The sequence below is a fragment of the Helianthus annuus genome, chromosome 15, assembly GCF_002127325.2.
Source record: "Helianthus annuus cultivar XRQ/B chromosome 15, HanXRQr2.0-SUNRISE, whole genome shotgun sequence".
Classification (NCBI taxonomy): Eukaryota; Viridiplantae; Streptophyta; class Magnoliopsida; order Asterales; family Asteraceae; genus Helianthus; species Helianthus annuus.
This window is the reverse complement of record NC_035447.2, coordinates 109,933,268-109,945,863: the sequence shown is the minus strand read 5'-3', so window position 1 is coordinate 109,945,863 and position 12,596 is coordinate 109,933,268. Positions and strand designations below refer to the sequence as shown.

The following is a 12,596-nucleotide window of genomic DNA, read 5'->3' as shown; positions in this document are numbered from 1 at the left end:
TCTTGAATGATGATGATGATACCGATGGTATTTTGGAATGTTGGGTTTTTTATTTTTGTGTGTCTTAAATCTGTTGGGTTTTTGCTATGCTGGTGGTTTTGAATCTGTTCTTTTGTGGTGGTCGGTTTATGATGTTGCAACGGAGGTGTGGCGGTGGATGCGGTGGGTTTGGTGGTGTGGCGGTGGTTTTGGTGGTGTGTGGCAGTGGGTGTGGTGGTGTGGCAGTGGGTTTGGTGATGTGGCGGTGGGTTTCGTGGGTTTTGATTTGTGTTCTTTGGAATCTTTAGGTTTTGATATGTTGGTTGTGGGAGGCGATGATGAAAAACAAAAACGCCGATTTTGATGACGATGGCCCAGCAAGGACGGCGGAGGGTAGGTTTTTAAACCTGCAACCCCTCTTTTGCAGCCTTTTGATTATCGGTTAATTTGAGCCAAACCCTGTTTTTTTCGAGATAGACTTTGTTTTGATGTTGTTGGTTTTTAATTCCCCCCTCCCCCCTAGTCGATGATGATAACGATATATCTGAGACATCTCCCGAGTTTGCGATTTCTGGGTGCGTTCGTTTCTGCGTAAAGAAGTTTTTGTAAAAAAAATTAACCCGTAAACTTTTTAACGTAAAACGTAAAAAACGTAAAAAGTTTTCACGTATAACGTAAAACATAAAAAGTTTTAAAGTAAAACGTAAAACGTAAAAAGTTTTACGTAAAAACATAAAACGTAAAAAGTTTTTCGTAAAACGTAAAACGTAAAAAGTTTTAAAGTAAAACGTAAAAAGTAAAAAGTTTAACGTAATACGTAAAAAGTTTAACGTAAAACGTAAAAAGTTTAATGTAAAACGTAAAATATAAAACGTAAACCTTTTTCTACGTAAGTTGTAAAACGAAAAAAACCGTGTGATAAAACGGCGCCTAAACAAGGGGCGTGAATGTGGCGCATAAAAACGCCGCGAAAAAAAAGGGGTCGTAAAAAACGCCGCGTTAAAACGGGACGTAAAAAACGCCGCGTTAAAAGACGACGCTTGAAAAAGTCGAGTGTAAAAAACGGCGTGAAAAAACGACCCATTAAAAAACGATGTGTTAAAAAGCCGGGCGTAAAAACGGCGTGCAAAAACCGGCGCGCAAAAAAAATTGTCTTTGTTACAAAAATTTGAATTCAAAAATGTCCCCTATATATATATATATATATATATATATATATGTATATATATATATATATATTGGACTTTGTTTAATATATATTTATTTTTTTATATTTTTTTGCCGTATCCGTATCTTGAATTTTTAAGTTTTTCCGTTTCACGTACCTGTATTGTCTCCATATTCTAGTCTCGTACCCGTCCCTGTGCTACATAGATTTGCACAATAGTCCCTTTAATGTTGAAAAGCCATATATGCACTCATGTGCAAGTCACAATACCAGATCTAACAAAAAAATCTAACTAAATTAGGGCTAAAGGACATAACATGCATGATTTTAAAACGTTAACTACAAAACTCATCAATTTTAAAGACAAAGGACAATACCTGAAATTGAGAGAAAAGAAGATGTTGCTATGTAACATTAATTAAAATCTTTTATTAGAATTTAGATACGTCAAATCTGTTCATAAATTATGCAACATCTAGAGCCTACCCACATAAAGAAGAACAAATTTTATTAGTACTTTCAAAGTTTCTTTAATGTTGTCACGATGTAATTTATTAATTTTTACCTGATCAATCACACGAGAATTCATGTATTCTTCACTAACAATAACCAACTACGTGCTCAATTTTTACATTTTTGTTATAATTAGTAAGATTGTTCTTACATAACATGCCCCACAACAATTCATGTATTCCTCGCTCATCATAAGCCAACAATGAAATAGTTTTTTTCCATTTTTCTGTTTCTTAAAAGATACACAATCTTGAGACAAATATAAAAGAAAGCAGACAATTCATAAGTACCTTTTAACATTTAACATTGTTGTACTTTGTGTCACATAAAAAGATTGATGATTAGGGAAATTGTATAAAAAATAAACACCCTATTCTCCTAATATAGACCGGCAACTCACATCAGATAATTACATCTTATTCTTAATCTTAATTTTAATACATAATATTAAAAAAAATATTAGATTTAAATAACCTTAACTTTCACAAATTGACCGATGATACTTACAACTTTCGATTTATACCACGCAACTCTCAACTTTCAACTTATTTCCTTTGGGACCCTCAAACTAACGGATTCCCTAACCCAGTTAGTTTTTTGCTGATGTGGCACTTTAGTTAGTGGCATGGCATCTGGCGTGGCCATTTTTGCTGACGTGGCATCTGATGTGCCACTTAATTAGTGACACAACATTTGACGTGGCATATGATGTCTGATGTGGCAGTTGTTTGGTGATGTGTCATTTGAGTCAGCTAACTAACTGAGTTAGGGTCCAGTTAGTTTGGGGGTGTCAAAGGAAAATAAGTTGAATATTGGGAGAGGTGTGATACAAATCGAAAGTTGAAGGTGCTATCGGCCAATTGGTGAAAGTTACGGTTATTTGAATCTAATATCCCTATAAAAATTAGCATGCTTTTTAACTTCTTAATAAATTAAGGAATATTGGATTTTAATAATCCAAACTATTCGTCGTTAGCCGCCAACAGTCTCAACTTTAAAAATACCCACTGGCAGTCCCAACTATTTACATATTGGCCACCAATAGACCCTGACTAATAGAACCCTGACGCCATTAGTCTCCGGTCACCGGAATACCATTTTTGGCCAGAAAAAAGTTTCTAAAAGATCGATCTAAGGTTACAAAGAGGTTTGTGACAAAGATGTTAAGTTTTCCGGCCAAAAAGAAGTTTTTCGGCGAAAAAAGGAGTTTCCGACAACTTTAATAATTAGGACTTTTACTAGTAAAAGGTTCCTAAAGGTACGTAATAAGGTTACAAAGAGGGTTGAGACGGAAATTTTGAGTTTTCTGGCCAAAAAAGAGTTTTCCGACCAAAAACGTTTTTTTGGCAACCGAAGACTAATGGCGTCAGGGTTCTGTTAGTCAGAGTCCATTGGAGGCTAATATGTTAATAGATGAGATTGCCAATAATTATTTTTGAAGTTAGGACTGTGGCGACCAACAACAAATAGTTAAAATTATTAAAATCCAGTAATCCATAAATTAACTGCATCTTTGTAATTAAACAACTATAAAACAAAACACAACAAACTTAATGAAATAATACACAGCCAATTAATCTTTATTAATGTCATTGTTATAGTTTCTTATATATATAATAATAATAACTAGAATTACCACCTATCGCAATGCGGTGGGGATGCGTTAGTTATATATCATATTAGATGAAAGGCAAATGTTTCTTACATGACTGCGAGCCTATGTGTAAAACATAGAAAATAATAACTAAGCCGATCTATGACCCACGCATTGCAACAGACCTATCAAACGGAGAAAAATAGGCGCGTTGTGACGGGCCTGTCAAACAGGATAAAGTAGATGAAAAAATGTTGAACTCCACACGCACGTTGTGGCATGTTAACTCGGAAAATCTAGAACGAAACGTTAAACAAAAAACTTGCGATAGATGAAAAGTATATGGGGTCAAAATTGCAGAAGTTGAAAAACTTTAGGTTAAAAGTAAAAAAAATCAAAGTGGTTAAATCGTAAAAGATGGAAAATTTTGAATTAGAAGTGAAAGTCCAAATTAATCAAAGGGGTTAAATTGTATAAGATGGAAACTTTTGAAGTAGAAGTGAAAAATCAAATTAATCAAAGGGGTTAAATTACCAAAGATTAATACCATAAACTAAAATTGTCAAAGATTGATACTTTAGGGTTAAAAAGGAAAAATTCCATTTTTTTTGAAAAACTCACAAAGCTAATAGTACAACACATGTATCCATAAATAAGTTGCTAATTTATAGGTTTATAATAATTAGAAAGATATACATATATCTTTATTCATGTCATTGTTAAGAGTTTTCTAATAAATTGTTATCAATATATAATTATACGCGTGGGGTTCGGCTACAAAGTTCATTTTTTCTATAAAATGTACAAAGTTATAAAACACCACAATTTAAGCCATAAAACACACTCAAATCCACAAATAACATAGTGAAGATCACTAAAACACAATATCCAAACCCTAACAGTCCTTAAAAAACTTCAAACACATAATCGTAAAACTATGATTATAAAACACAACATGATAATCAACATAAAAAACACTAATGTTAGTCATTCAATAATCAAAGACTAATAATCCAAAACACAACACAAAACCGACAAATATGGTATTTTAGTAATTTCCACTGTGTTACTGTGGATTTTGAATGTGTTTTATAGTTGACGTTATGGTGTTTTATGACTTTACACTTTGTAAAAAAAATAGACTTTGTAGCCAACTCCAACCCATATACATATATCTTTATTATGTCATTGTTAAGAGTTTTCTAATAAATTGTTAGAGTTAACTTTCGTTTTGCTCCCTGTGGTTTGGTCATTTTAACGGTTTTGCTCCAATAGTTTAAAAAAAGTCATTTTCCTCCCTGATCTTTCAAGTTTGTCACCAGTTTGCTCCCTAATCTTTCGAGTTTGTCGCCAGTTTCCTCCCTGATGGAGTTAGAGGCGGGGAGCAAAATGATGATAAGTTAGAAAAATCAGGGAAGAAAATGGCTATTTTTAAACTATTGGAGCAAAATCATTAAAATGACCAAATCACAGGAAGAAAATGAAAGTTAACTCAAATTGTTATCAGTATAATATAATTAGACATATATACCCATATCTCTATTTATGTCATTGTTAGAGTTTTCTAATAAATTGTTATCAATATAACTCTAATGAAGATGATGGAAAATGAGAGATTCGGTGAGTGGGGCTTATCGGTCACCAAACTGTCACAGAAACACCACACCCACCCTTTCATCAATTGACACGTTTGCACCCAACACTCATGAAACCTTTATCTCAACGAGTCCCCTGAACTTAACCATAAAATGATTGGATCGCATTCATTTCCCAGTTTGCCCCTGTCCCCATCATCTTAATACCAATAATACATTTTTGCTAATTTTTAAAACATAAAAGTCATAAATATCTTGCTCATTCGTTTATGATATTGTTCTTTTAAAAAAATGTTACTATGTTTTTCTATTAGACCACCCGTAGTGGTTAAGAAAAATAATGCGCTCACCATGGGGCATTATTCGACACGTGTCATCCCAGTCAGCATGGGGCGTTATTGTAAAAGTGGCGTAGTGGGAATAATGTCTAAATAATGCCCCTTCCCATCATTAAAAAGGATAAAAAAAGAAACTTATTTAAAACGCTGTTTGGTCAGTACGTATCATCCCACTTGGACCACGAATGCCCCTTCCCATTGGTCAGTCAAATTGGACCACTTGTTTGTTGAGCGTTTTATTTAAAACGCTGCTCAACTTTTTTTTCAAAAAAATTTCCAAATAACGCCCTATGTAATGGGAGGGGAGACGTTTTTGGGCGTTTTTTTTTTAAATTTAAAAAAAAAACACCTCACTACACATGGTCTTATAGATTTTGATATCTCACGATCTATGTAAAAAGTAAGGTTATTATAACATATTTAAATATGTATTTTTTATGATAACAAGTTTGGATAAAACACAAATTTAAGATAATTTACTTCTTATTTTTCTATAGAGATTAAAGAAATAAAAACAAAGTCGGCTTTAGAAAAAAAAGCGTCATATTATAACGTTAATGGTGAAAACTAAAAAAAAAACTTTCTTTTTGCAATATGAAATTAGTGAGCAACACCGTTAGTAGTTCTTGCATATTATATGCTCGTAGCAAAAGGTGACCAAACCATAGCGTTGTTCAACCATTGTTGCTTAAGGGAAGAGACTAAAATGTGGAGATCTCTTATCCCATCATATATCCCAACATTTTTCGGCATCTTGGCGTTTAGAGGGAATCGAAAATTGGCCATTTGGCTTGTGAACTTAGGGGCTAACAATAGATCGTATGGCTGATACAACTGTCCAATTTCTTTGTATTGGGTGTTTGGTTGGTGACTTGTATTAGGACGTTGGGCGGTTATGAATCGTGTTAACTTAACATCCAGGTTGCTTTGGAAATTGATCATGTTGGTGTGAAAAGCTATAAGGTATGGATCCTTCCTTAGGTTGTAATATATTGGGTTATATATTTATAAGTATATGCTTTTCTTGTAATACCCTCCAGTTTGTAACATCTAAAACGCTTCCGTGAAGCTTGTTGAAAAGGATCTTATAACCGTTTAATATAACAACTTAAATATTCACCCACATTTCTTTACAAATAAAATAACAAAACAAAAAAGATCCGAAACCATTAATTAATTTCAATAATAAACTACCCTTTGAAAACGAATTTAATAGTTTTAATCAAACATTATTGGTTCCCTTTTCTCAAGGAACAGTTTTAATCACATGCATCAAACCATAAATTATTGTCTTCAATCTCATTTACCCTTAACAATATATATAAAGATATTGGATTTAAGGGTGGGTTCGGCTAGAAAGTCCATTTTTCCTATAAAGTGTACAAATTGATAAAACATCACAATTTCAGCCATGAACACACTCAAAACCCAAAAATAAGAGAGTAAAGATCTCTAAAACACAATATACAAACCTTCACAGTCCATAAAAATTTCAAACATACCATCGTAGAACTATAAATATAAACACAACATGATAATCAACATAAAACACACTAATGTTATTCATTAGAAAATCAAAGCCTTATCACCCAAAACACAACACAAAACCTACAAATATGGCGTTTTAGTAATCTTCACTTTGTTATTTGTGGGTTTTTAGTGTGTTTTATCGCTGAAATTGTGGTGTTTTATGACTTTGTAGTAAAAATGTACTTTGTAGGCAACTCCTACTCTGGATTTAAATAACCATAAATTTCACCAATTGGCCGATATCACTCATAATTTTCGATTTATATCACACCATTCTTAACTTTTAACTTATTTTTCTCTAACACTCTCAAACTAACTGAACTGTAACCCAGTTAGCTGATGTCAGATGGCACGTCATAAAAATGCAATGTCACCTGCCACTCATCAAAAATTGTCACGCTAGCTGCCAGATCAGCCACCACGTCATTAGAAAGTGTCACGTCATATGCCACGTTATAAAAAAATGTCATGTCAGCTACCAAGTCACCAAACAAAGTGCCACATCAGCAATAAAACTAACTGGATCAGGGTTCAGTTAATTTGAGAGTGTCAGGGGAAAATAAGTTGAAAGTTAAAAGTGGAGTGGTACAAATCGAAAATTGAGAATGATATCATACAATTGTGAAATATAAGGTTATTTAAATCCAATATAATATCTCAAAATATAATTTATTAATAAATTATTCCCATTTTACCCTTGCATAATATTCGACGACACCTCATGTGCAATGCTCTGTATATATACGCCTGTGTTATTAGTAATTTGATCAACTCTTCTGTTCTGTTCGCTGTCCAATCATTTTTTATTCAATGTTTCTCTCTCTTCAACTCTAGAGAGAGAAACCTCAAACTCCCCGTCCACAGTCTTGTCCACACTAGATTCCTTGTTTTCCGGTGGGAAAACTCCGGCAAGGTTTCGCCGGAGAAAAGGTTGACCGGTCACCGGAATCTTCGTTGACTTTGATCGGAGTAGATTATGCAAATGAGGACCCGAGAAACAACAGAGGCGAATTCGATAGGCGGTGAGAACGAGTGGGAGGTCCGGCCCGGAGGAATGTTGGTCCAGAAACGAGACCCGGATGGGGAAACGAATCGGGTTCCTCCACCGACAATTAGAGTTCGGGTCAAATACGGGTCGGTTTATCATGAGATCAATATTAATTCTACAGCTACATTTGGTAAACATTAACTTTCATGATTTGCAGTTTGATCTAGTTTTATGATTTTTTTTTAATGTTTTTGTAAATCTGTGATCTGTGTTATTGTTTACTGTTCATATGTGGGTTCGATTTATGTGTGGGCCCGTTGTGGTCCAAACGGGTTGTAGGCGGCTTGGGACGGGTTATCATGTTTTGTTGTAGGGCCCATTATAGGTAATATTGGGCCGGGCCCGGGCATATGAATACGGGTTGATTTCTTTGTGTGGTCTAAATGGGCTGTAGGAGGCTTGGGACGGGTTATCATGTTTTGTTGTAGGGCCCGTGATAGGTTATATTGGGCTGGGACCGGGCCTGTGTGGCCCAGTTGTCAGACCCAATATAAGATTTTCGCTTCGGAGGTGCGCTTAGGAGTGTCTAAAATTTGTATTCATTAAATCTTTTTATTTTAATAATAAGATTTACCGGGGCACCATCCGCTTTACCAAAAAAATTCTGATTTGGGTAAATTTACCGGGTTATCATGCCATAGGGGCCAAGATAGGTCTTATTGGGCCGGGCCTCAATGGCCCATTTGTCAGGCCCAATAAAAGATTTTCATCCCCGAGGTGAGTTGAGTGTCTAAAATTTTTACCGGGTTATCATGCCATAGGGCCCAAGATAGGTCTTATTGGGCCGGGCCTGCATGGCCCAGTAGTCAAGCTACTCTATAGGAAATGAACCAATGTGGGCTAATTGTGTAAAATTTTGTGTTCAGAAATTCTTTTTGTTAGTAAAATTTTACTTGAAATGAGTAAATTTTGAGGTTTAGAAGGTTGTTTTTTACAGGGGAGTTGAAGAAGATGTTAACTGGGCCAACAGGATTACACCATGAAGATCAAAAGCTGATGTACAAAGACAAAGTGAGGGACTCAAAATCATATCTTGATGTGGTCGGTGTCAAGGATCGATCGAAAATGGTGGTGGTCGAAGACCCGATTAGCCAAGAGAAGCGAATTCTGGAGATGAGAAAGACCGCGAAAATGGAGAAGGCTGCTAAAGCTATCTCCGATATTAGCTTCGAGGTTGATCGGCTCGCGGGTCAGGTACCATAGATTCCATAGTTTTGGTTGTTAGTTAATTGTTATCATAGTATGAAGATTTGAGTCATGAAATTGACTTGGGTAAGTGTTGTTAGTGACATATATTAGTTAATTATATATTAGTTAGGATTTAGTTTCATAATTATTAGGAGATATGATTTGATTAGGTTTTCCGGTAATTATCTTTGTTCTATTCTTATATATAGTTGAGTAGGTTAGAAGCCCGTAAATTATACGGGTTGAAGAAAATATATATAATGTATTAAAAAGGTTAGAAACCCCTAATTTACATATAGATAAAACATTTATTTTAAACTTTTTTGTTACAAAAAATATCTAAAACTGAAAACCCACATTATGCCCCATCTATTTATTATAAATAAGAGTAAATTGCCAAAATCATCCCTGAGGTTTGGGCATGTTTGTTATTTTCATCTAAAACAATGTTTGGCAAAAAATCCCAAAAGTGAAGGACTATATGATACAAAACTGTTGTTTTGGATGAAAATGACAAACATGCCCAAACCTCAGGGACGATTTTAGCAATTTACTCTTTAAATAATTTTGAATTGAAAATATATTTGAAAAGAAAAGAACTTTTTGCAAAAGTGGTTATGTTAAGATAAGAGATAATATCCAAATATTTATGCTTAATTTTTTTTACTACATGTGAATACTCTAAATTCTCAACCAAATAGAGTAGACACGTGTCACATAAAGATCCTTATTTGTTAAGTAGTATAGATTAATATATAATATCTCACAGAGTTTTCATTATTCTATAGGTGTCAGCTATTGAATCGGTTATTTCTAAAGGAGGGAAAGTGGCGGAGAAGACCCTGTTGAACGTGATCGAGTTGTTGATGAATCAACTACTCAAACTAGATGGAATTACAGTAGATGGTGATGTAAAATTGCAGCGGAAAATGCAGGTAATTCTGTTAATAATATTGACTAGAAATTGCAAATTTAGGGATGTAAACGAGCCAAACCGAGCCTGGGTGGGCTTAGGCTCACCTCATTTGTGCGAGCTTTTTGAGCAGCCCTAATCAGATTCATCAAATTTGTAGGTGAAAAGGGTTCAAGGGTATGTTGAAACTTTGGATGCCTTAAAGGTTAAGAACTCAACCTCTAGCAGCAATGGCGGTATGCCGCCTCAATCGAGGCGGACTGTGGTGGCAGATCGTCCCCAACAAGAAGCGGTGAGGGCAACGACAACGACAGAATGGGAGATTTTTGATTCTTTGGCGGCGCCAACATCAACGACAACGACAACAAAAACAACAAGCACCAGCAACACAGTGAATCCCATATTCAATTGGGATTTGATTTAAAACAATTAGAAGAGAAATTGTTACGTGTTTAAATGCGAAAAATGTGTGTATTTTGGATTTTTTTTTTCAGGTTGGTTTGGCTTTTAATATCCATTTTTTTGTGATATGTATGTAGAGTTCTTTGTTGCCATTTGGGTATGTTGATGATTATATGATACGTGCAACAAATATGCACGTTGCAAATGTTCATTGATGGAACGCGTAAGACGTGATAAATAAAAAACCCGTTCTCTAACAAATCGACGTCGAGTTTAACATGTTTATTACATTAGCGAACGATACCAGTGGCGGACCCAGGAATTTTTCCATGGGGGTGCGGAACATTTTTAAAAATTTTAGGCCCCTAGGTATATAAGTAAAAAAATCGGTTCGTATCGGGTCGGGTCGGGTCATGTAAAACAAACGAACATCAAACTAAATTTATATAATCATCAAAAACATGTCAAACCTTGTTACAAACATAATTAAAACGTCGACGCCCTACGGGTTTCATTTTTTGAAATCTATCCAAAACATCATCTAAAGCTAATTTCTTAAGCAATTCTTTCTCAATATAACATAAGTTCATTGCTCCATAATATAATGTTTCAATTTTAATTTTAATTTTCAACTATTCAAGCCCTGTAAATCATAACGTAAGTTGTAATCACCCTAAAAATATATAAACAACATAATCACCCTAAAAATCATCTAAACAACCATAAACAACGTCAAAACACATAAAATTTCAAACCTATTTAACAACTTTATTACCCTTTTTTCTCCTCTAATATCAACCAAAATCATCAAAATAACAAAGAAACTTATCCGTGTTCGGATTCTGGTTAGATTTAGTGTCAAATGACGGTGGTATGGTGGTTGATTATGGTGGTCGCCGGCGGCTAGACTGTTGTCGCTGGGTGATGTTGTTCGTTGGCAGTGCAGGGACGCAAGATAGAGAGAGAGCGGGAGAGAATTTCTAAAGGTTTTGGGCTTTAATTATTTTATTATAGTTTGAAATATTGTTGGGTTTGGTTAATGGGCTAAGACTTAGTGGGCTAGCTAGTTAGGAAAATTATAAGGGGTAAAGGTATGGGTATTTGGGTTTAGTTAGTTAGGTATTAAAAGTTATATATTTTAGGTAGTATTTTTTTTTTTCAAACATAAGAGTTTACTAAAAAATTATAAATTGATAACACTTTTTACCTAAGGGGTGCGGACAAAAAATTTCAAGGGTGCGGTCGAAAAATTCCAAGGGGTGCGGACGAAAAATTCCAAGGGGTGCGGACGAGATTTTCAACGGAACTTAGCACTAAATTTTTTTTCCCCGGGGGTGCGCCCGCCCACCTTGGACAATATTTGTGTCCGCCCCTGAACGATACACAACAAAAGCATTGTTGCAAATTAAGACGATTGTTCAAGGAGAAGATAACAAAACCAAGTGGATTTAACAACCGTGTTGGCAATACACCGATGCTAATATCAAGAAACACCTGGTTTCAGAACCAGGAATTTTTTTCAAGGGTGTCACTACTCGCTAATATTTGGTGTTTGAATAACTATTAACATAATTACATATTTTCCGGTTCGGGTCAAGTTAGAATATTAATCAAAACCTAACTTTTATAAAAAAATATGATGATTTTAGTTAACTAAGCCTCCTTGCCATTAAGCAATGACCACCCCTCACAATTAAACAAAGGTTAATCATCAGTTCATCACAGTAAGAGCACCCGTAGTGGGGCGTTTTTTTTAAAAAAAATTGAAAAAAAACGCCCGGAAACGCCCCTACCCCCATTACATCAAGCGTTTTTGGGCGTTATAATTTGGAATCTTGCATGCAGGCGTGTTTAATAAAACGCCGAAGGGATGAAATTGAACATGCAGGTGGCCAATGAGATTGGTCCAAGTAAGGGGCCTTTTCTTTCATTTTTTTTTAATCTTCAACCCTTTGACCAGCCAATCACCTTTGTTTCTTTTTTTTAATGATTGAATGGGGTTATTGGCATAATGCCCCACTACGCCACTTTTGCTATAATGCCCCAACGCTGACTAAGATGTCACGTGTCGGATAATGCCCTATGGTGGGGGCATTATAAGTTATTACCACTACACATGGTTTAACTGGATGGGAAACAAACAAAAAACAGGATTATATTTACAATAATAATAAATTATCAGAAGTTTTAACAATTGTGCAAAATCCCAATTCATTAAACTAATAAAAAAAACAATAAATAGAGAGTCAAATCAAACCACCAACTCCATAATTCTCATGAGCGGACAAAATATTAAGATTTTGAATGATTCGGTTGAGCATTTTTTAA

The 12,596-nt window shown here is 34.9% G+C and overlaps 1 protein-coding gene across 1 annotated transcript; it reads left to right on the top strand.

The window, feature by feature from the left end:
- The first annotated feature begins 7,482 nt into the window (after positions 1–7,482).
- Positions 7,483–10,479, top strand: LOC110912175 (BAG family molecular chaperone regulator 1). The gene is made up of 4 exons (XM_022156847.2): positions 7,483–7,895; positions 8,703–8,959; positions 9,742–9,888; positions 10,027–10,479. Exons 1-4 carry the CDS (start codon positions 7,694–7,696, stop codon positions 10,288–10,290), a joined length of 870 nt encoding a protein of 289 aa, XP_022012539.1. The 5' UTR covers positions 7,483–7,693; the 3' UTR covers positions 10,291–10,479.
- Positions 10,480–12,596: the final 2,117 nt, after the last annotated feature.

Bases quoted from the DNA above. Each gene is read 5' to 3' on its own strand.
- LOC110912175 (XM_022156847.2), top strand. From the start codon at position 7,694: ATGCAAATGAGGACCCGAGAAACAACAGAGGCGAATTCGATAGGCGGT. The intron at 8,960-9,741 runs GTACCATAGATT...ATTATTCTATAG, and splicing joins TTGATCGGCTCGCGGGTCAG to GTGTCAGCTATTGAATCGGT. The intron at 9,889-10,026 runs GTAATTCTGTTA...TCAAATTTGTAG, and splicing joins AATTGCAGCGGAAAATGCAG to GTGAAAAGGGTTCAAGGGTA.